General features: G+C 36.8%; 1 protein-coding gene across 5 annotated transcripts; it reads right to left on the bottom strand.

Moving 5' to 3' along the window:
- Positions 1-4,172: 4,172 nt before the first annotated feature.
- Positions 4,173-13,032, bottom strand: VIP (vasoactive intestinal peptide). Of its 5 annotated transcripts, none has more exons than XM_055244063.2 (7): positions 12,860-13,032; positions 11,534-11,650; positions 9,531-9,653; positions 8,446-8,550; positions 7,558-7,689; positions 6,638-6,726; positions 4,173-4,906 (listed from the first exon to the last, which is right to left on the bottom strand). In XM_055244063.2, the coding sequence occupies exons 2-6, from the start codon at positions 11,638-11,640 to the stop codon at positions 6,681-6,683; spliced, it is 513 nt and encodes a 170-aa protein (XP_055100038.1). In that variant the 5' UTR covers positions 11,641-11,650; positions 12,860-13,032; the 3' UTR covers positions 4,173-4,906; positions 6,638-6,680. The 5 variants fall into 5 exon arrangements, with proteins under 5 accessions (XP_055100038.1, XP_055100046.1, XP_055100052.1 ...); XM_055244071.2 differs by having other exon boundaries at positions 6,638-6,723; XM_055244077.2 differs by having other exon boundaries at positions 7,558-7,686.
- Positions 13,033-21,146: the final 8,114 nt, after the last annotated feature.

The following is a 21,146-nucleotide window of genomic DNA, read 5'->3' as shown; positions in this document are numbered from 1 at the left end:
TAACTGAAATTAGTTTGTATTCCAAACAGCCCTTATATTTAAAAAATACTGAAAAAATAATTTCAGTCAATTTTATAATCATCTTAGTCAATTCAGGATTACCCTAGCAAATCTAGGTTTTGACACTTCCTCTCTTCCTGGAATTAAACTCATGTCTCAACAAGCATTTTATTTCAGTGGTTTGCTGATGCAGCCTTCCCTAAAGCAGTGGGCACTAGACTCAAGTTCTATTCTTCCTCACTTCCACCAGTCTAAATCCAGATCTTTATTATCTCACCCTTGATAAATTTAGTGGTCTACATACCATTTTCCCAAGCTGTAGGATGGTACATTATTCTGGAGTAGGGATCTTGAAGAGCAGCTGCTGAGCACTGTGAAATTTCGTGCATGGGCATGTAAGATTTGGTGAATGCTCTGAAAGTACTATATGTGTGTGTGTGTGTGTGCATGCATGTGTTTGTGTGCATACACATGTGTATTTCTGGGAAAAGGTCCCTAGTTTTCATTAAATTTTCAAAATAATAAAAAATAATCTTGGACTACTTAATTTGACCCGTTTTTCTAAGTTACCTCAGTCATCACTGGACTCTAAGAAACATATTTTCCTATTTACTCTCCCACTCATCCAGCAAACTCTTTCATATTTTTCTTTTACTTTCTTCACATCTCCTCACTTATCCTTACTCTCAGCTATTTCCCTGAGAAAATAGGTGTAATCAGAAGAGGCATTCTATAAACTTCCACCACTTCTTCCTTCCATTCTTCCACCTCGAAGCCAGCCACTCTGCCTGTTACTGTGGTTGAAGAGAGCTTGTGCCAAGCAAAGGTCAATCCCTCTATTTTTGAATCACCCACTTCCTATCTCTTCTCAAGGACATTACTCAAGTAAAACCCCACTTTACCTTCTGCATCACCAGTTTTCCCTTTCTTGCATCTTTCCCCTCAGCATGCAAATTTCTCCCACATAAAGCCAAATTAACGCCTTCTGATATGGTTTGGCTGTGTCCCCACCAAATCTCATCTTGAATTGTAGCTCCCACAATGCCCACGTGTTGTGGGAGGGACCCGGTGGGAGATAATTGAATCTGGGGTGGGTCTTTCCCATGCTGTTCTCGTAATAGTGAATGAGTCTCATGAGATCTGATGGTTTTACAAGGGGGAGTTTCCCTGTGCAAGCTCTGTTATTGCCTGCTGCCATCCTTGTAAGACATGACTTGCTCTTCCTTGCCTTCTGCCATGATTGTGAGGCCTCCCCAGCCATATGGAACTGTGAGTCCATAATTTGTCTCCTTTGCATTTATCACTCTCTAAAACAATATATATTTTACTTGACTATTTTATTATCTGTTTCAAATCAAAGAATGCAAGCTCCATGAGAGCAGGAATTTTGGTCTGTATTATTCACTGCTATATCATCAGAACTTAAAATGGTGCTGGGTAGATAGTAAGTTCCTTATAAATGCTTGCATAAAAATTAAATAAATGTATCTTAATCTACCCTGCAGCAGGATTTGACTCTGTTAATGATACCCTCTTCCTTGAAAGATCTTCTTCTCTTGTTTTCCAGATAACATGGTCTCCAATTTTTCTCCTAATTCAATAGCTTCTTCTTCCAGTCCATTTTTATCCCATTTGTTCCTCAAAACTCCAAACTCTTAATGTTGGCATGCCCCAGGATTATGGGCTGAATTGTGTCCCCAAAAATTCATATGTGAAAGTCCTTAACCCTAGTCCTTCAGAATGTAGGCTTATTTTCGGATAGGGTTTCTACAGAGGAAATCAACTTAAAATGAGATTATTAGCATTGGCCCTAATCCAAAATGACTGATGTCCTTATATAAAGTGAATATTTGGAGACATGCACACACCAGGGAGAACGCTACCTGAAGGTCACGACACAGATAGAAGTGATGCTTCTACCAGCCAAAGGTTGCCTGCAAACCACCTGAAACCAGAGGAGAGGCATGGATCAGATTCTTCCTCACAGCTCTCAGAAGGAGCCTGCCCTATTGACACCTTGCTCTAGCGTTTTTTTGTCTCCAGAACTGTGAGACAATAGATTTCTTTGTTTGAGACACCTGGTCTGTGGTGCCTTCTTATGGCGGCAGTAGGAAATAAAAACACTCAAGGATTGTGTGTTGAGGTTTCTGTTTTTGCTGTGTTTTATTTTTTAGCAACACTTGGTCTCTTGTTGATCTTGTCCAGTCTTGTGTTTCTGAATCCCATCTATATGCGAGGTCTCCCACTTGCCCATCTGCAGTTCAGCATCTCCTCTTCATAACATCTCCAACTCCCTACTCCACATCCACCTTAGTGCATCCAAACTAAGCTCACCTTTCCCTGAAACCTCGCTCCTACCAGTCTTCTCTGTCTATAGCAACCCCATCCTTCAAGTTGCCTCAGGTGATTCACCTTGGATATCATTCTGGACTTTCCTCCTTCTTGAACTCCTGGCCTCAAGCAATACTCCCGCCTCAGCCTCCCAAAGTGCTGGGATTACAGGCATGACCCACCATGCCTGGCCTCTCCTACTTCTTGTCTTCAATCCATTCTCAGAAAACCTGACTCTTCTTTCAAGATATATTCAGATATACTTCTCAATACCTCCAGTGCTTCTGCCTTGGTGGCACCATCATCTGCCACTTGATTTATAGCACTTGCCCCCTAGTTTGTCCCCCTGCTTCCATCCTTAGCACTCCTTCACTCTATTCCCATTAGAGTATCCAGAAAGATCCTGTTAAAATACAGTTCAGATAATATCACACCTCTGTCCAAAACTCTGCAGTATCTCATCTCACTTCACAAACAATTACAGTGGCCTGTGAGGCCCTACAAGTTCCAGTCCTTAGTAACCTCTTTGACCTCCTCTCCTACTGAGTCCTTGTCCAGCTCACTCTGCTCCAGCCACATGGGCTTCCGTGCTGTCCAGTTATGTCAGGACTGTTTCTTCATTTGCACTTGCTGTTCCCTCAGCCCAGAACAATCTCTCAGATAGCTACATAGCACATTGTAGTCATTTAGTGAATATTTCTTCAATGAATTTCTTGAAGCAATAGGGAATAAATTGAAAAGACTCGTATTAATAAAATAGAATTAAAACTCTTTAGTTTCACACTCAAATTATGGCTCTATTTCATCTTCACAAGCTTCTTATGTACACTTAACACTTAGAAATGGTCTGTTTTCACTGCAGTGCTTCTCATAAAAATGTCACTTAATAAATATTTAATAATTTGAAGAATCAGATAAGAACAAGAGATACAAGAAACTCAATTTACTTCAATTTGTGAAAACTACTTTGCAATTACTGGTACTTCTAGACTAGTTCCTCCTGATGTGGCCATTTGTCCTAATTGTAGCAAATGAAACCAAGCAAAACTTTGCCTTATGGGGATAATGCTTCTTCATTAATGGTTAGGGTCTGACTCTCACTCTCTTTATTATTTCTTTAAGCTTTTTGAGTGAGAATTTAAGATCCAAGCCTGGAATTATTTTTAATCGCTGCATAAATTTATTCTTTCCTTGTTTTGTATTAATAGAGTCTTAGTTTTAAGTTGGGTACGTGATCACCCAGAACAAGAAAAGAAAACATACTACATTTCCCAGCCTCTCTTGCAAATGACTGTGGCCATAAGACTATGTTCTAGTAAAGGGGATATTAGTATAAGATATCAGTTCAAAGAGAATTGGCATATACTGTTTGCTCCCGTTTTTTTGTGCCTCTTCCTATAGCCTGTTGCCTGGAATGCATATGTGATGGCTGGAATGCTAGCTCTAATTTTGGATCGTGAGGAAAAGTGCCACACCATTGGAGATGAGGGATGAGCTGAAAGGGGTGTAAGTTATTGAGGGTTTTGCTGAGCAGAACCATTATAATAACCCTGACATCTTACTTCTTGACTTATGTGAGAAAGAAATTTCTCTTTTATTTAAGCCACCATTATTTTAGAACTTGCACACAATCAAATACCACAAAAGCTATCTAGTGCCTAGAACTTTAGAGCTAAAATGAGTTACTGCTGAATCATACAAAATAATCAAACAAAAAGATTATCTGCAATGATAATCAATGTCTTTATTTTCTCTATTTGATTTCTTAAAATTATTTTGGAAAAATAGTCGTGTCTCTAAATGTACTTTCACAGAAGGAAGCTCATATGACCAAAGCAATATTCTGAGTCATTATGGCAAAAATATTTATTATTGAACAACTGAGTGTTTCATTCACTTCACATTTTACACATACTTAACACAAGCAGAAAGGGAAGTTTCAATGTCAGAAGCAGGGGTTGTTCTCCTTTACTGAAAGACTATCAGGAGAGAGCCTTTGGTGATTAGCAATCCAAATTTGAGATTTTTTAAAACACCATTAAAAATAAAGGTTGCCTATAAAATATGGAAACACATAATATTTTCTGAAAATCTTTTTGGAAGAATGTCTTTTTATCTTCATTGTTACTATCTTAGACATTTTGAGGTTTATTTAACACAGCATTCCATCTGCTTAACATTCAAATTTAGACACACTGATTATCTGTTCTACTCTCCTGAATAGTTAAGTACACTCTATAAATAAACACATCAATTTTGCTCTATTACTGCTCTTCCAAAAAAGTCTCATATAATTGGAATTAACCTAGCATTTACTTATCATTAAATATATTTTTTTGTTAGAAAGGATATACAGCATATGAAATTGCAGGCTTTTTATGAGTTAAAGACAAAATTTAGAACTCTCAAATACTATTTACAATGTAAACATCACAGTTATTACATTAGCTAGAATACATCACAACATTCACAACACAATATTTTTATTTGGTTTGGATATTGAAGTTGTTTTCTTGAATTACTTATGTAGAACTCAAAATTTAATTACGTTGCGTATCGTTTTCCTTCAAGAATTCTGAAAAAGAAAAAAATTGTTGCTTTAGGCATAAAATATATTTTATTTCTAGCATCTTAGTTTCATTCACTGGTTTACATATCTGATAAACACTTATTTCTCTTTGTCCCTTGTTAACCGCCTGTGGCAGGGGATCATGTCCTGGGACATACCAAGAGAGCAGCTTCTAGAGGACTGATTATCAGAGAGGAACTGGAATGTGAAAAGATGTCTAACTAACCATTATTAATGATTCACTTGTAATTTTCACTAATGGATGACCCACATGATTTCCTCTTCAAAGAATTTGTCCAAAGCCACCCATTTAAAAAAGAAAAGGATGGAGGATGGAATCTCATAAGTGATCTTACCATTTACAAAGCACAGTGTGACTAATCAATTCTCCTTTATATTTTAGTGTCTACTGTGTTTCTTAATTTGATGGAGAAGGCTTCTTATAAACACTCTTAGAAAAGCTATATGTAATTAACTTTCTTCTTTGAGCAAAGGGACTTGTTTCTCTGAGATGTCTATAAAAAATAAAGAGCTGATGTGGGCCACACTCCTGTCTCTGCTTTCTCTTAGAGGTCTAAGGGTAATTAGTGGACAAAAGCAGTCAATTAGGCAGGTATCTTCCCAGACATCATGTCCACTCTTGATGACTCTTGAAAACCTTAGATAACCCCATCAGGAACTGAGGTAAGGCCATGAATTGCCTTTAGTTTGAGCATGGGCGAATTTAATCTCCTTAACCTAGTTAGGGATTGGAATCTGGCTCACCTTCAGGTTTTATGAATAAAGTTTTATTGGAACACAGTCACTCCTGTTCGTTTTATATCTAACTGTGGCTGCTTTTGTGCTACAATAGCAGAGTTAAGTCACTATAACAGAAACTAGATGGCCCACAAAGCCAAACATATTTTACTCCATAGCCCTTTAAAATCTGCTAACCTTTGATGTGGTGACAACATGAAATTTCTTTAAGCACTTGCCCAGTATTATAGATTTTTTATGAGCTAATGTAAATATTGATATAACAGAACTCAGGAAAGAAATATGTCTTGAACCCACATTTATATAAAATCAATTTTGATAGCAAGCTTATTACTTCACAAAGAAAAAAAGTCTATCCATGATTTTTCTGCTCAAGAAAAAATGTTTGCAGAGAATGCTATTGGAGTCATACAGGTAAAACAAACTTATAGGCAAAACAAGCTAAATTTAACTTTTGCTATATGAAGTTTGCCATGTTTCAAGGAATATCGTTAGACCCAGAATGCCTTGATATTTTCATAATAATGGGCCATGCTCTAATTTGGTGGTATTTCCCTGTAGTTAATTAAGTGAGGTGCTAACAGTCAATTGTGGGACTAAACCTTCAATTAATAAAAGCAGCATGGGTTGATCCTCAAAAGGAAAGCCCACTTTTCTTGTCAGTGTGAGTCAGCCTCCTCTGTTTTTTTATCTTGATACAAAAGTAGAAATAACCGCAAGTAAACCAGGAACACTATTCAGATCTCAAACCGTTTGCTTATTGTGAGTGCTCTCTTTTACAAGATCAAAAAAATTGCATGAATCATTCTAAGCTGTTTACTGGGTTGGGGTCCACTGTTGTAGAAGTGTCTGTCTTGGATGAGGTCTCATGATGAGAAACTATTTAACCCTAAGACGTTTCTTACTAAGTGACTCTTAGCTACTTATATAATCAGAGACTGCCATAAGAATACAGAAGGAATGCACAAATATACCCACCACTGGGAAGTTGTCATCACCTTTGCTCCAAAGGGCTTTTTCATCATTTTTCTAACTCTTCTGGGAAGTCAGGAGATTCTCCCTCACTGCTGCAGACCAGAAAAACATTGTGCATATTAAGGCTCTCAGATGAGAAAGGTTCTAAAGAAACTATTATGACATAATGAATGTGCTGTTCTCTGTGCTCTGAAAGTGTATGGGGGGTGCTAAACAATTATCTTTGAGGTTTGTCAGTACTTATGAATTATTCATCAATCTTAGAGTTTCTAAAATTATTCTTACAGAATTATCATCTAGTGGGCAAAGAGGGTCATCTTGTCTGATCACACCCAAACAGAATTATCCTTAATGCTCATCATTTAAACAAAAACAATTGGAATAAAAAGACAGAACACTACACTGTTTATGTATTGTGTCCAATATTTACACACCATAGAAAGATATAGATTTTACAGAATCTAAATATACAAAATACCTAATGGTTTAATTTGATTAAATGAGAGTATTGAATATGCACACAAAGTGAGTTCCATGTGTTACCAAATTGCAATTGACTATGCTTTACATGTTTTAAAAATCATCACTTTTGATGAAACTTGCTCTTAGATTCAGAATAGATGTCAGTATAGTCATCATTTTTAACACTGGCAGCATAGTAAAGTCAACTGGGGAACTCTTAAAATAAATGAATGCCTAGGGCCACACCACCAATGACACCGATTTCCTGGCAATTGGTTTGGGAGAAGGCCCAGACATCTGTATTTTTAAAGTTCTGCAGGGTAGTCTAATGTCAGCCAAGGTTGACAATCACTGCTTCACGTAGTATAGCTAGATAGTGAGATGGAGAGGTCTCCATGTGCAGCTTCTATTTTGAAAGTCAGTCATGATTTCTCATTTTAGCAAGTTCTCTTTTTCTTTACCTCCTCTTTCCATTCAGAATTGAGTTCAAATATTTCTTTACAGCCATTTGTTTTCTAAGGCGGGTATAGTTGTCTGTGAAGACTGCATCTGAGTGACGTTTGACTGGTACAGGGTCTTCTGAGATGTTACTGCTAAGGAATGTGAGGAAAAGGAAATCAAAGAGTTTTCACAAGAAATGATAAATACACACATGTTCCAGGTTTCTTAGAACCACGTAAAAAGGAATTCCCACCCAACTAATTTTCTATCATAAAAAGACTAAAAGAAAAATACAGCTAAACCTAAGGATGAAGGAAAGCAAGGAATCATCTGCCATATTTTGGCATGACCTGGGACTGTTTTATGACACATTGTGTACAGCTGAGCAAATAATTCATCCAAAAATAAAAATTTGGGAATACCTGAAGTTGTGCTCTGCCATTGGGAGAAAAAATTTTTTAAAAAAACATAATTACTTCTTTAGAAGCTATGCTACCCTGAGCAACGTCATCTAAATATTTGACTGTTGGCCATTTGGAATTCTCCACTTAGTTTGAGCAGGAAGTACAAAGAATGTTCTATGGTTGACCTTAAAATTTACCTCAGTCTATACTATCTCTTCTTGATGGTTTTACTGAGTCTTGTTCAATTTGATTGCAGATTGGTAAATGGTTGCTACTTGAGAAAAATGTGCATCTGGAGTCAATGAGTATGATATTATGAAAAAGTCTTAGTCCATGGGCTTGATAGATGTTACTGAAGAATACAAGTTATTTCATTTAACTAGATTAAACATTATCAATGAGTTTTCAATTTCAAACAGAGTAAATAACTTGTTACGAGTGAAAATACAATATTCAGATTGAATAATGATAACACATTTTATAAAAATAATAAATTCTCTTTACCTAACACGTTTTCCCATAAGAGACTCAAGGTACTTTTTGGCAGAAAGTTGACCCAAGAGTTTACTGAAGTCACTGGTGAAAACTCCATCAGCATGCCTGACATTTCTAAAACAAGGAAGAAAAAAAGAGCTATTATTTTGTAAATGGCTTTCTAGAATATTATGGCTCATTAAATAACAATAAAAATTATGGGTTTATTATGAAAGCTTCTCATTAAAACTAAAGTTCAAAAGGAGATTTGTTAACACCCTAACAAAAGAGATCTTCTAGTCACTTATATCAAGATATACCCTATATTTCTAGCCCAAGACACTGAAAAATTAAAGAAACAGGCATTTCTAGAAGCACATTTCAATATTCCTCCATGGTTGAATCTTTATAACTATTTTTTTCTAAGAAATATTGGTGTAAAAATATGATCTACTTAAATTAGCTGTTATTTGTACATGGTGCTTTGTGTCTGCCCCACTGAATAAAGACATACACAGTGGGAAAATATTCTGATTTTGGAAAGTTCATAAACCCCAGTACACCTTTTTTTTTTCTTTTTCCAAAGTATTTGGAAACAAAAATCTCTTAAGATAGAGAAGGCATTAAGGCCTATCATCCCACCTTTTCTCTTTCAAATGAAGCACCTTTTATACTTTGTTTGTACCAAGTACTATAGAGCTACTTGGTCTGTACTTGAAATGATGCTCTAGACAAACAGCTCTATGAATGAACAGCTCTATCAGATACCTTTTCTTTATACAGAGACAAAACTCCTTGGCAACTCTTCCATCATTGGAATGCTAAATGCTGTAGTTTTATCAGAATTGGTACAATCTGTGATGTTGGAATTATGTGCAACAGAATGGAAGTGAATGATGTGTTCATCCTGGCTTGTTACAAGCTTTCAGTATGAAAATCATGTACAGCTGTAAGAGCTGCAGTAAATCAGGATGAATGAAGCCATGACACATAGAAACCTCTAGTGTTTTGCTATCGGAATAGCTTCATGGTGAGATAAAATTAGCACGTTTATAATTCTTAAATACATTTTCTAAAATAAAACTCACTGGATAGTTTTATAAAAATAAACTCACCTGGATACATCATAATAGGGTGTGTCATTTTCAGCTAATGCATTTTGCAAGATGTCAATGTCTTCTTTTAATGAAACTTGATCAGGTTCATTTGCTCCCTCAAAGGGTATTCTGTCACCCAACCTGATGGGGAAAGTTACACGAGAATAATACATTCGTTTTTCAGAAGACAGTGTGTATGGATCCACAACCATTTAAAATAAGATACTTAAACTCTTGGGAAGTATTACCCAGTCACAATATGAGAATAGCATAATTTGACTTAATGGCTCATACAGTTAATGAGAGTATAAATAGGAAATTCCTATTATCCTATAAAGTAGATGTCATATGACTTTTATAAGCTGAATATACAAAAGGTAAGAGCTACTTACTTCAATCTTATCAGAGCATTAAGCAAACTATACTTCTTTGGTGTAATTTACTATGCCAAGAATATATTCACTTTGCAAAGTCAAATTTCATATGTGGAAAGATTTTATGCAAAATAGAAACTTGGAAAAAACTAATATTGAATGAGAACTGATAACAATTTATGGATTTGGTGATGTTCAGTATTACCTGTTCCAAACATCTCTGAAGAGTGGAGTATTAACTGCTTCTCTCTCTCTCTCGACCCCCAAGCTTTGCTTCAAATATTTACCTTGGCATTATATATTTCTCTGTATTAACAAAGTTCAAAGAATGTCTCCATAGATGAATAGCTCATCTATGAAGATGAATTTGAATTCAATAAATTTTATGGGGCCTCTTGTTTCTAATCTTATGTATTAACACAACTTTAATAAGGGATGTACAATGTTACACTGAAAGACTAAGAGTAGTCAAATGCATATATGGAATATGACTATATTTGTGGGTGCATGCATATTTCAATCACTGGCAACTCTTATAATATTGTATGTGCAGATTTTCACTGTTAGGGCAAACCTCCAAGGAGCGTGTCAGCTCCTGGACACTTGTGTATCTTTCGGTGATTTGGGAGTTGGGAGTCACTAGCAACTAGTCCTCTGTGGGTCTGAAGCTTAGCAATCAACACAAATGTCCACATTCTTATGATTGTTCATCTGCTGTGGTAGAACTATTCAGATAGAACCATTGTATTTAGTTATCAAAGCAATGCAGGAGCTGTATTTAAACAGATTTCACAGAGAACTCTAATAGCTAAGAGGTTATTCTCTCTATTGACCATAAGTCTACCTTAAGCAAAAAATCAAGAATGAGCAAATAAGCAAAGAAGAAAACCAACCCAATTATTATTTTTCCTTTGGAGATATAGTGGTGCCCGTAAACTGAAAGGAAAATTCAAGCTAATATAGTTTTCATTTACTGTTTACTTCTTTAGCATATATTAATAAAGTTTTAAATAAGAGTTCTGTTATACTTTATAGACTTGAAATACATAACATATAGAACAATAAAACTAAGGATTTATGGTCCAAACAAAGTATATAAAAATTTACCCATCGGGGGAGTGTATCTCAATAGATCAATCACCCCATATTTAATATTGGCAAATTGACTCTGCCTAGATAGATTTCTGTGCAACATGATTTTGTTCATGTTTCACTAATCAACTACTAGTCTTATGATTATTTACTGATTAATCTTGAAAATAAACTAAAATGTGGTAGGCAACTAAACAGCTCTTTTTTTCCACCAGAAATTGAACTGACTTGAGATAACAATGGATAAAAGCTTATTATTCATCTAAAGCTGGCTTTGAACAAAAAGAAAATCAAAGCCTCCTTTCACCATATTTGGGAATGTGATCCACTCAGCCCATAAAACTAATAACTGACAGCATCTCTCATGCCCTGAAAGAGAATTCCAGGACTCAGAATGACCTGACATTGACAAACACCTCTCACTCAACACATCAAGGAAAAATTTAAATACATAATACATAATTTATACTATTTAGTTGTCCAACAAAATGTATAGGAAGTTCCCATTTAGATGAAGAAGGAATGTTCAGATGTTTGAATTGAAAGGGAACTTACCTGAGAGCAGAAGGTGCCCTGTAAAGAGGCCATGCTGATGTCTGCGAGAAGAGCACACTGAGAAGGGTCAGGAGCACAAGGAGCTGGGCCTTATTTCTGGTGTCCATTTCTGTGCCTCTAAAGAGAGAGAATCACCTCAGCTCTTCCAACCAAAGATGTCACCAGCAAGGTAATTCTGATTGTCTAGCAGTAATTTTCAATGGCTCTTGCAGAGTTTATAAAGAGTAATTTTCATCTTGTAGAAAGAATTGCAAGATGATACATTCAAAAATCAGTATTTCTCTCAGTGACAGGTGCTTGAATAAAAATTAGAATCCTTTTCACCTGCTGTCTGGGCACATGGTTGGCCCCAGTATCTATTGAATGCCATACTTCTATAGTGCTGGAAATAACCCTGGGGACAGTTTTTTCATAACAGGGATGTACCACTCAAGCTTAGTGTATTTTTCTATGAAGGAAACAGCTTCAAGACATTGATTTTCTTCTGCTTTAAAATTTCAGTATCTGATTAATATGACTGGGGTATCATCTATTTAATAATTATTCTGCTCATGTGTGTGCAAATGTATAAATGTAATGTGTATATATGCATATAATTTTTAAAAAGATTTTGTATATACATTACTTTTTCCTCTTTCAATTGTAGATATTACTGGAAACTTATTTCCTTACACTTGGATTTGTACATCTTAACTCAGTAGTGAATATTAATACTCAAAATATTACTGAATCATATGTTGTCATTGAAATAAATTTTTCCATAAGAGGAAAATATATATTAAAAGCAAAGCTTGCATTTCTTGCATTTAATCAACTTACACATTTCATTTCTAGTTTCTAGATTAAAAACCTAGGAGTTCAAGGTCTGTTTCTCTTGCTGCCTATAAAAATTACGGAATTTAAACTTAAGGAAAAAATAAATGCATCTTAGATTCACTTAACCAACATATGAAATAGGAAAAAAAATAGCACTTTAAGGTTAAAGTTGAAAATTTCAAAAGCAAATGTTCCCACCGAACTTTTCAGTCAAAAATCTACATACAAGCAAACTTTACTTGAATGAATTATTTGTAAAAATCAGTATTCAGTAAAAGAGCAAGCAGGGTAAAGCATCTTACAAACAAAAGAATTCAGAAAATCTATCTATATGAGAGAAATTGAAGTATTTCTGTCCTTACCAGGTGACTTGAGAAACTTGTCTTCTTGCTGTTGCAAAAGCAAAGCACTATCAAATTCTTTTCAATAGAGAGAAAAATTCAGTATTTTGTGAGAAAAGTTCCAGAGGCAGGAGGGAAAAAGAAGAGGAAAGGTAAAGTTTTCACTTACCTCTCCCAGTCGTGCTCCCCCGGAGCTGACTGTTCTGGTTTGTTTTGGAGCTGTCTTAGGTGCTGAAGTCCTGGGAGTAAGAGAAAGGCTCCACCAGTTCTCTGCCCTTAGCAATGGCTAAGGGTTGGCTGTTACTGCCTGCTGGTGCTTCTCACTCTACCCTGACCAGCATTTCAAAGCCCATCATTTTATAGGGCTTATACTTAGGACTGAGCAATCACAAAGCGCTCTGAAAGACGTCACAGTATGACGGCCATGGGATGAATAGGGCTTGAAGTTCTTACTTAATTGTCATTATGTCTAATTTATATAAGTTTATAGTGAGTAACTTCAAAATGTAAGATAGGAGGAAATTTACTTTTCTTTAAACAAACAAAGTAGCAAGCTCAATGTGAAATGTTTTAACCTTTAATTAATTGTAGTGAAATAAGGAAATGATTGTAGTGTTATAGCAAGGGCCACTGGGATTCCTTCAGAAAATAAAGACTTCATGTGTAGAAACAAATGCAGAAAGCAACAAACACTTATGTTCATTATGCTTATAAATGTATAATTATATTTTATTACAAAGTATCAATTCTCTTAATATTTTTAATTTTTAGGCTATTCATATAGATCCAGATTTAATCTTTCTTGAAATCTATCCTAACTTTAAAAGCTCTAGAGATAATTTTCACCTTTCTATTATTGTTTCCTTTTTGTTGAAACTAATTCCAAGATAAGTGTTTCAGAAAGTCTCTAAGATAGTAAGATATGCACGCTGTTGTACAAAGCAGTAGAAGTAGTGCTATTTCATATTTGTATAAAATGGCACAATTCCCAATGCACTGTTACATACACTGTGTCAAATAATCCAAAAAATAAATTGTTGTCAGACTATATACCTCAAGGAATTTAATTATCTTTTCTTTTTAAAGATTTTCATCATCGCTTTTATAAGTCTTTGCATAATGTAGAATTAGTTTTCTACCCTCACCCCCAACACACACACATACTCAAACCAGTTTTGAACATTTCTGATTCAATCACTTGATAGGTGGCTTCAAATAGTTAGTTGAAAAGCATTTATATAGTACTTTGATAAATACTTCACTTCTATTTGTGGATTTGTAACTAAAGGTAGCCTAGCACACATTCAATCAGAGTTTAAGGTAAAAATGCAGCCACATGAAAAATTTCCTAAACAACAGAGGAAAATGCCATTTTTCCTTTCATTTTAAAGACTTTCTGCCATGTGTATTATTTTTACATTTTGTTTCTAAGTTTCATAAGAAAGAATGGCTTTATAGTCCTCTTTCTTCTACTTTAAGATTTTAGTATCTATTTGCTTCGTTCAAAGTCAGACTGATCCAGTAAAAGAATATCCTGGTATGCTTAATCATATTTTCTAATCCAGTTACCAGAAAAATTAAATGAATTAAGTTTCAAAATGTCTGGAAATTTGTTTCCCAGTTGACAGCTCTGACTTAAGCCAGAGTTCCTGTGGCTTAATTCCAGGAAATCTTTTTTACCTGATTATTACAAACTAGAGGTTGAAATGTCTCTCATATGGAATTTTTTTTATCCTTAGCTCTTCATCACCCAATTCTCAGTGAACCAATTTTATTTAAGAGCAGAAACAGCAAAGCAACTTAATTGAGGGTCACAGACAAATTACTGCTGAATAATAAGAAGAAAAATTTTAAACATAAAAGATGTAAAGCTGATTATTATTTGGCTTAGGCAAGCACTTAGGATTTACAAAGAGTAACTACAGTAGCTTTTCCCAATACAAAAGACAATTGCTTCTATTATAATAATAATAAACTAAAATAAAAAGAAATAATTCAATTTTATTACCTCTGAATAAAAGTAAACTCAATCAAACAACTGCATTTTCTCTTATGCATTTAAACTAGAAAGCAAAACAATTTGAAAATGGAATCATAGCACCATCTGCAGGTTCAAAGTTTTAATTCACAGATTTTATAAAATTGTGTTTATTTCTTCTTTTCTTTCAAGAAAATGAATTGTAAACCAGAGGTCCTTTAGCCGGCTTAACTTTCGGATGCTTCCAGAAAAAATAAACATAAGAAAAAGTACTGCAGTTGAATTTATCCTGAATTCTCGGTTACCATAAAACTTAGTAAATAAGTACAAAAATACAAACGTGAATTTACTGTTTAAATCTGTCTTTTCTGTACTTTGACATATTCTTCCATAATTTGCCTACACTTCTGGCAAAGTTTATTTTTGCCTTAGGCCTTCTCAGTAAAGTGATGTTTGTAATAAGGGGAACCATAATTCATTCACATGGGCAGAAAAATCTTCAAGATCCTTCTTTTACAAATAAGTAAACTGATCCCCAGAAAGTTTCAGTAATTTTTGCCACTCAGGTGGTTAATAACAAATACGAGATTGGAAGATAGACTGTTTGATTTTGAGTCAGCATTCTTTCAATTTAGAACTGGTAATATTCTGTAATTGTTGCTATCACCATTTTGATGCTAGCAGGTCAGATATGGAAATTAACAGCTCATAAAAATATTGGCATCTCCTCTCCCCTTTTTTCACCAACAGAACCAAGAGCAGGGAGATAAAACCGGCATTCTAAATTCAAACATACTGGATGCAAGGAAATTAGATGGAAGGGATTTTCAACCTCAGGATATTAGCAGAAATCCAAATTTGCCTTTTTTTCTTTAGTGCAAAATACTAATAGAGGGTCCATATTCTTATTATGGATTAAATGTCTAAGCTTGTGCTCTTCTGCCTCTTTGTATGATGGTTTTACCTGCCTAATTCACCCTATTTCACCTCCAGTCCTGAGACCTAGCCAATGTCTACCATGGTAATCCTGAGTGGGTAAGTCTAGATCAGAGGTCTGGAAACTACAGGCTGTGAGCTAAATAGACTGACCCCTCTGGGTTTTGTTTGTTTGTTTCTTCATTCATTCGTTTTTGTTTTGTTTCTTAGCTTAAACAAGCTAAGAATGGTGTTTATGTTTTTAAATGGTTAAAAAAATTAAATGAGCTTTTTGTGACACATGACAATTATATGTTATTATTTTATTTTATTTTATTTTGAGACGGAGTCTCATGCACTCTGTCATCCAGGCTGGAGTACAGTGGTGCAATCTTGGTGCACTGCAACCTCTGCCTCCCGGATTCAAGCGATTCTCGTGCCTCAGCCCCTAGAGTAGCTGGGACCACTGGTGCGCACCATGTTGGTCAGGCTTTGGTCTGGAACTCCTAAGCTCAAGTGATCCGCCTGCCTCAGACTCCCAAAGTGCTGTGATTACAGGTGTGAGCCACCTCCCTGGCCAAAACTTATATATAATTTAAACATCAGTGTCCATAAATAAAGTTTTATTGGAACATAAATACATTTCATCATATATGTATTCTCTATAGCTGCTTTTGTGCTACAACGGCAAGGTTGGATAGTTCCAACAAACTGCACAGCTCTCAAAGGTTAAAATAATCACTATTTGGTCTTTCACAAAAAAAGTTTTTCAATCCCCTAGATTCTCCTGTTTGGCAGATATTTAAGATGACATGTTTGCTTTAATATTCTTAAATTCAATATCTTTCAGTAACTTGTATTAGGAAATATATATTTGTGTATATATATTTTATATACCTAATGTATAATGTATTACGTACTGTATATATGTATATATACATAAATACATATATTCTATACATTATACATGTATATATGTATAACACAGAATATATACATACATTTAATATACATGTATACTTTTACTAAAAGTATACATTTGCATAAGATGTATATACATATGTATATTTGTATAGCATATTAAAAGTGTATATATTTAAAGCATATATATTAGAGTATATATAAACACTTTCAATTCTTTTAACTTAGAAAATTTGAATTTATTTTCAGGATTTTGTATTCTTGTCATATTAGTGATTTGATGAAAATAATATTACAATAAATGTAAATTTTCCCTTTAAAGTTACCCGTTAGAATTCATCCTGGAATCTAAAAATGTATCAGCAAATATAAAGCAAAACAAGTAATGATCTAAATGATGTGACTGAGGACAACTTCTCCCTTAACTCCAAAACCTCATTATCTGTCCCATTTACTGATGCTGAGAAGTTTAGAGAAAATTATTCCTTTGTCTCAGAATTTTTTTGCTTCAAATCAAATTACATGTAGAAAGAATAATGCAAGTGCTGCAAGTCATTTGAACTTTATTAGGGTTCTATGTATCAGATGATTTCCTGAAAATAGATTTCTAAAAGAAGGCTATAGAGAAATCACAGGAACACACAATACGAAGATTTGGAAGTTGAAAAATAGAGTATTAAAGATTTTAAAACCAATTTTATCTACTTCACAATGTCATCTCTTATGTATATGTTCCCCCACCACATAGAGTAGTCCTCCCTTATCTACAGTTTCTCTTTCCGTGATTTCAGTTACCTGTGGTCAACAGTAGTCTGAAAATATTAATGGAAAATTCCAGAAATAAACCATGTATTTGCTTTAAATTGTGTGCCATTCCAAATAGCATGATGAAAGCTTCTGCCATCTTGCCCAGTCCAGCCTGGGATGTGAATCATCCCTTTGTCCAGCATATCTGTGCTGTCTATGCTACCTCCCAGGTAGTCACTTAGCCAATTTGTTGACAGATAGAAAATACATGGTTTATATAGGGTTAGGTGCTGTCAGTGGTTTCAGGCATCTGCCAGGGTGTTGGGGGATGACTGTACACATTCCATGTAACCAGCCTTCAACTCAATCACCCTCTGTGTTTACTATATGGATCAAATGAAAAACAACCATGTCTAATTTCTGGCTTTTAACCTTATGAAAGCTGCAGTCTAGATGTTAGAATGAAGATTTGGCAAGAGTATTTTCTGAGTGAGTTCTCATGGCCTCTCTACCACTACATCTATTCTCCATAGGCCAGGGAAGAGCCTCTGAGATGGGGAAGCTGGTGTGAGTTTATGGTAGAGTGGAAGTGGTAGATGACAGAACCTTGTGTTATCAAGTGTAGGGACTGAACAATAGAGGCTAACTTGGCTTCATTTCACATCTGGTTGACATAAGACAAAGCAAATCATGGGGAAACATTCTGCATAATGGTATGGGAGACAAACCTGGATGATAGTTGCATACTCTGCTTAGGAAAACCCAAAATACCATCCAGGGAACAAAGAGTGGAAAGGGCCTAGCAACGGACAGGTTTTAAACAACCTACCAAGAGCCAGTGTGGGTGTCCACACCCAAGGACCAGATGTCACTGCATATTTCAATCGATGACAGCCAGCCCTAGATCATCTCCAAAGTGCCCAGAGGAAGCCTCCCAGATTTCACATTGCTCTATCCTCCCTCAGAAGCTTAGATGCTACTCTGAGGGAAAAGAGGAGACAAATCCTCTTTTCAAATCTGGAAAGACAAAATTTGAAATGACAGAAAATCTGAAATGATAGAATTTTAAATCTGAAAAGTATTGCCTTTACCTAGAAATGATCAAGTGAAACTTTTTTTTCCCCCTAGACTTGGAGTCTCTCTCTGTAACCCAGGCTGGAGTGCAGTGGCACAACTGTACCTCAAGGCAGCCTGCAACTCCTGAGCTCAAGCGATCCTCCTGCCTCAGCCTCCCATGTCGCCAAGATTACAGGTGTGAGCCACTGCACCTGGCAGAGGTAAACATTTTTAAAAACAAATTTTTGTGTTCATTATACTCTGTGGCCTGTGAAAATATATACTCACCGTTACTTTACAATGGCCTTGAATTGTGTGTAGTCGTGGTTTGCCTGGGAAGAGCCTGCCAGGGACCCTATATCCTACTTAGTGTTAAAACCAGTTTCAAAGAGGCCCTGGGACCAAAGCTTGGTAACTTTGAGATCTGTCCTAGAATGGAGCACGGGGGGCAGGATGGAGGACTACCCTGACCCTGGAGGCCACATGTCTCCCTCCCTCTCTTTGTTCTTCGGTTGTTCCAGCTGGTCTCCAGCTTTGCCACCTGGTTCCTCACCTTAGGCTTCTCCAACCCATTCCTTGGCCCTAAAGCTAAACCTGTTTCTTTCAGTTTGCCTCAGCCCTAGAGGGCCTCCCAGGAGCCCTGAGTTTCGGCTTACTCTTGGGAGAGATCTGACGCCACAGGCTCTCCCCGCAGCTCCCACCTCTGCTGGGAACTCTCTCTGCTCTTCTTCACTGTATCTGTTTCCTTGATGGCTGACCTTTAGGGACTACATCGTCCACACCCTGGTCCTCTGGCTTCTGGCTGGGCTAGCAAAAGAGACGTGCTGGTTGGAAATGAAAGGACCAAAGAGGAGAGAAAGAGAGCTCTGGGTATTCATTCCACTAGGCCATGGCTTGGAAGAGGCTACATTCCTCCCCCAAGATTCAGTTTCTGCAGGGTGGCCTCTCTCCTGCAGCCCTAGAGGGGCCAATGGCTCCCTGCTGAGGCTCGTTCATGGAGAACTCGCTACCTCACCACTTCTACCTCTTTATTAAACTCTCCTCAATTCACCTTTGGAAAGAGCCTTCAGAGTCCTTCCTGGACCCTTCCTAGTGTACTCACATTCCCACACCCAATATTTAATTTTAGGATTAGATAGCTTCAGAAGGCCTGAATGTTTTAAAATTTTTGGTATTTTTCATTTGAGTTGGAAGAATTCTTAAAATAATCAATGTGGGAGCTTGGAGGAAGGGCACTCTAGCCCCAAGCAGGTCTGTCCAATTGGTGAAGAATTGATTTTTGAAGACTGCTGCTGAAACACAAATACATTAGAAGTTCATTCAGGCCCTTGATGCTCCTCGAGTCCCTCCAGGAAAAGAAGCTGGATCCATTGCTGACACAATTCCAGAGAAAAGGTCAATGTGCTGCCAAAAGCCAGACCAAATCCTCATGGGGTCTTTGTGAGGAGGTGTAGAGTAGCCTTGGGAAGGAGACTTGAGGCAAACTGGGCCCTGCCTCTCCAGGGCTGCTGGCGCCTGTCCCTCAGGAAAGAAACTCTCCCTGCCAAGGAAGCAGGAGCTGCAGCTATTTGATAAGCTTTTAAAATCACCATTCTTCTTAATCATCATTCTAATATCCTGTATCTGTAGTTACTTCCCTGTACTTCCAAGTCTGGAACACTAATGTTCTCATTTCTGACTCATAAAACCATCAGTTTCAGCTAGAAAGAATTTAAGGTAATTTAGTCCTGTCACTTTGTTTTGAGAAATTTTAGCAACTTCATAACTGAAAAGAGGCAAGTGACTTCCAATGAGTAGCGGAGCTGAGATCTGGACCTTTCACCTTTCTCTTTAAGTGGGTTGTGAGGCCAGCAAATTCCAAACCCACAGAATAGAGCTTGGAGAGTGGGGAGGGGGGCGTGATTGCCTTGCTGCTGTGACCCTCTGGATTTACCGGGACGGTTGAGCAATGTGTAGTAATGATGTTAACAGGCAGTTCAACCCAGTGATTTGCATTTGCTTGGAAATAGTTCTTACCCCCAAATGACAACCAAAAGAAATGTTGTTGAGATGCATCCTAATGGGGAGTCGCTTCCTAGGTCCACACTCCTTTCTGTGGCTACAGTGCCTTTAGGGTGTCTCAAAGAAATACCACGCAAGGGCCGGGCGCAGTGGCTCATGCCTATAATCCCAGCACTCTGAGAGGCTGAGGCAGGTGGATTGCTTGAGGCCAGGAGTTCAAAACCAGCCTGACCAACATGGCATAACCCTGTCTCTACTAAAAATACAAAAATCAGCCAGGCGTGGTGGTGCACACCTGTGTTCCCAGCTACATGGGAGGCTGAGGCAGGAGAATCAAGCAAGAATTGCTTAAACCTAGGAGGCAGAGGTTGCAGTGAGCTGAGATCATGTGACTGCACTCCAGCCTGGGTGACAGAGCGAGATTCTGTCAAAGAAAAAAAAAAACACAAAAAACAATGGAAATACCATGGAGGGAAAGAGAGAAAGCCGCTTTTTCTGTCAGAACAGTGCTGAGCCCAAGTACTAGACAGAGAAGGCACAGTGTGCTTCTTCCTTCTCTATGTTCACAAGGACTACTCTTGGCATTTTTCTTAATAAGGAAATGAGAAACACTTTTGTAGTCATCAGAGTTTCTAAAAACAGGTATCAATGACCTCTGCCTCTGACAATCATACTTACGTGTGTAAACAGGTATCAATGACCTCTGCCTCTGACAATCATACTTATGTGTATAAACAGGTATCAATGACCTCTGCCTCTGACAATCATACTTATGTGTATAAACAGGTATCAATGACCTCTGCCTCTGACAGTCATACTTATGTGTATAAACAGGTAT

Source organism: Symphalangus syndactylus, chromosome 2 (genome assembly GCF_028878055.3).
Source record: "Symphalangus syndactylus isolate Jambi chromosome 2, NHGRI_mSymSyn1-v2.1_pri, whole genome shotgun sequence".
NCBI classification, from domain to species: Eukaryota; Metazoa; Chordata; class Mammalia; order Primates; family Hylobatidae; genus Symphalangus; species Symphalangus syndactylus.
Note: the sequence above shows the minus strand (reverse complement) of the source record. Positions and strands in the feature narration are given on the sequence as shown.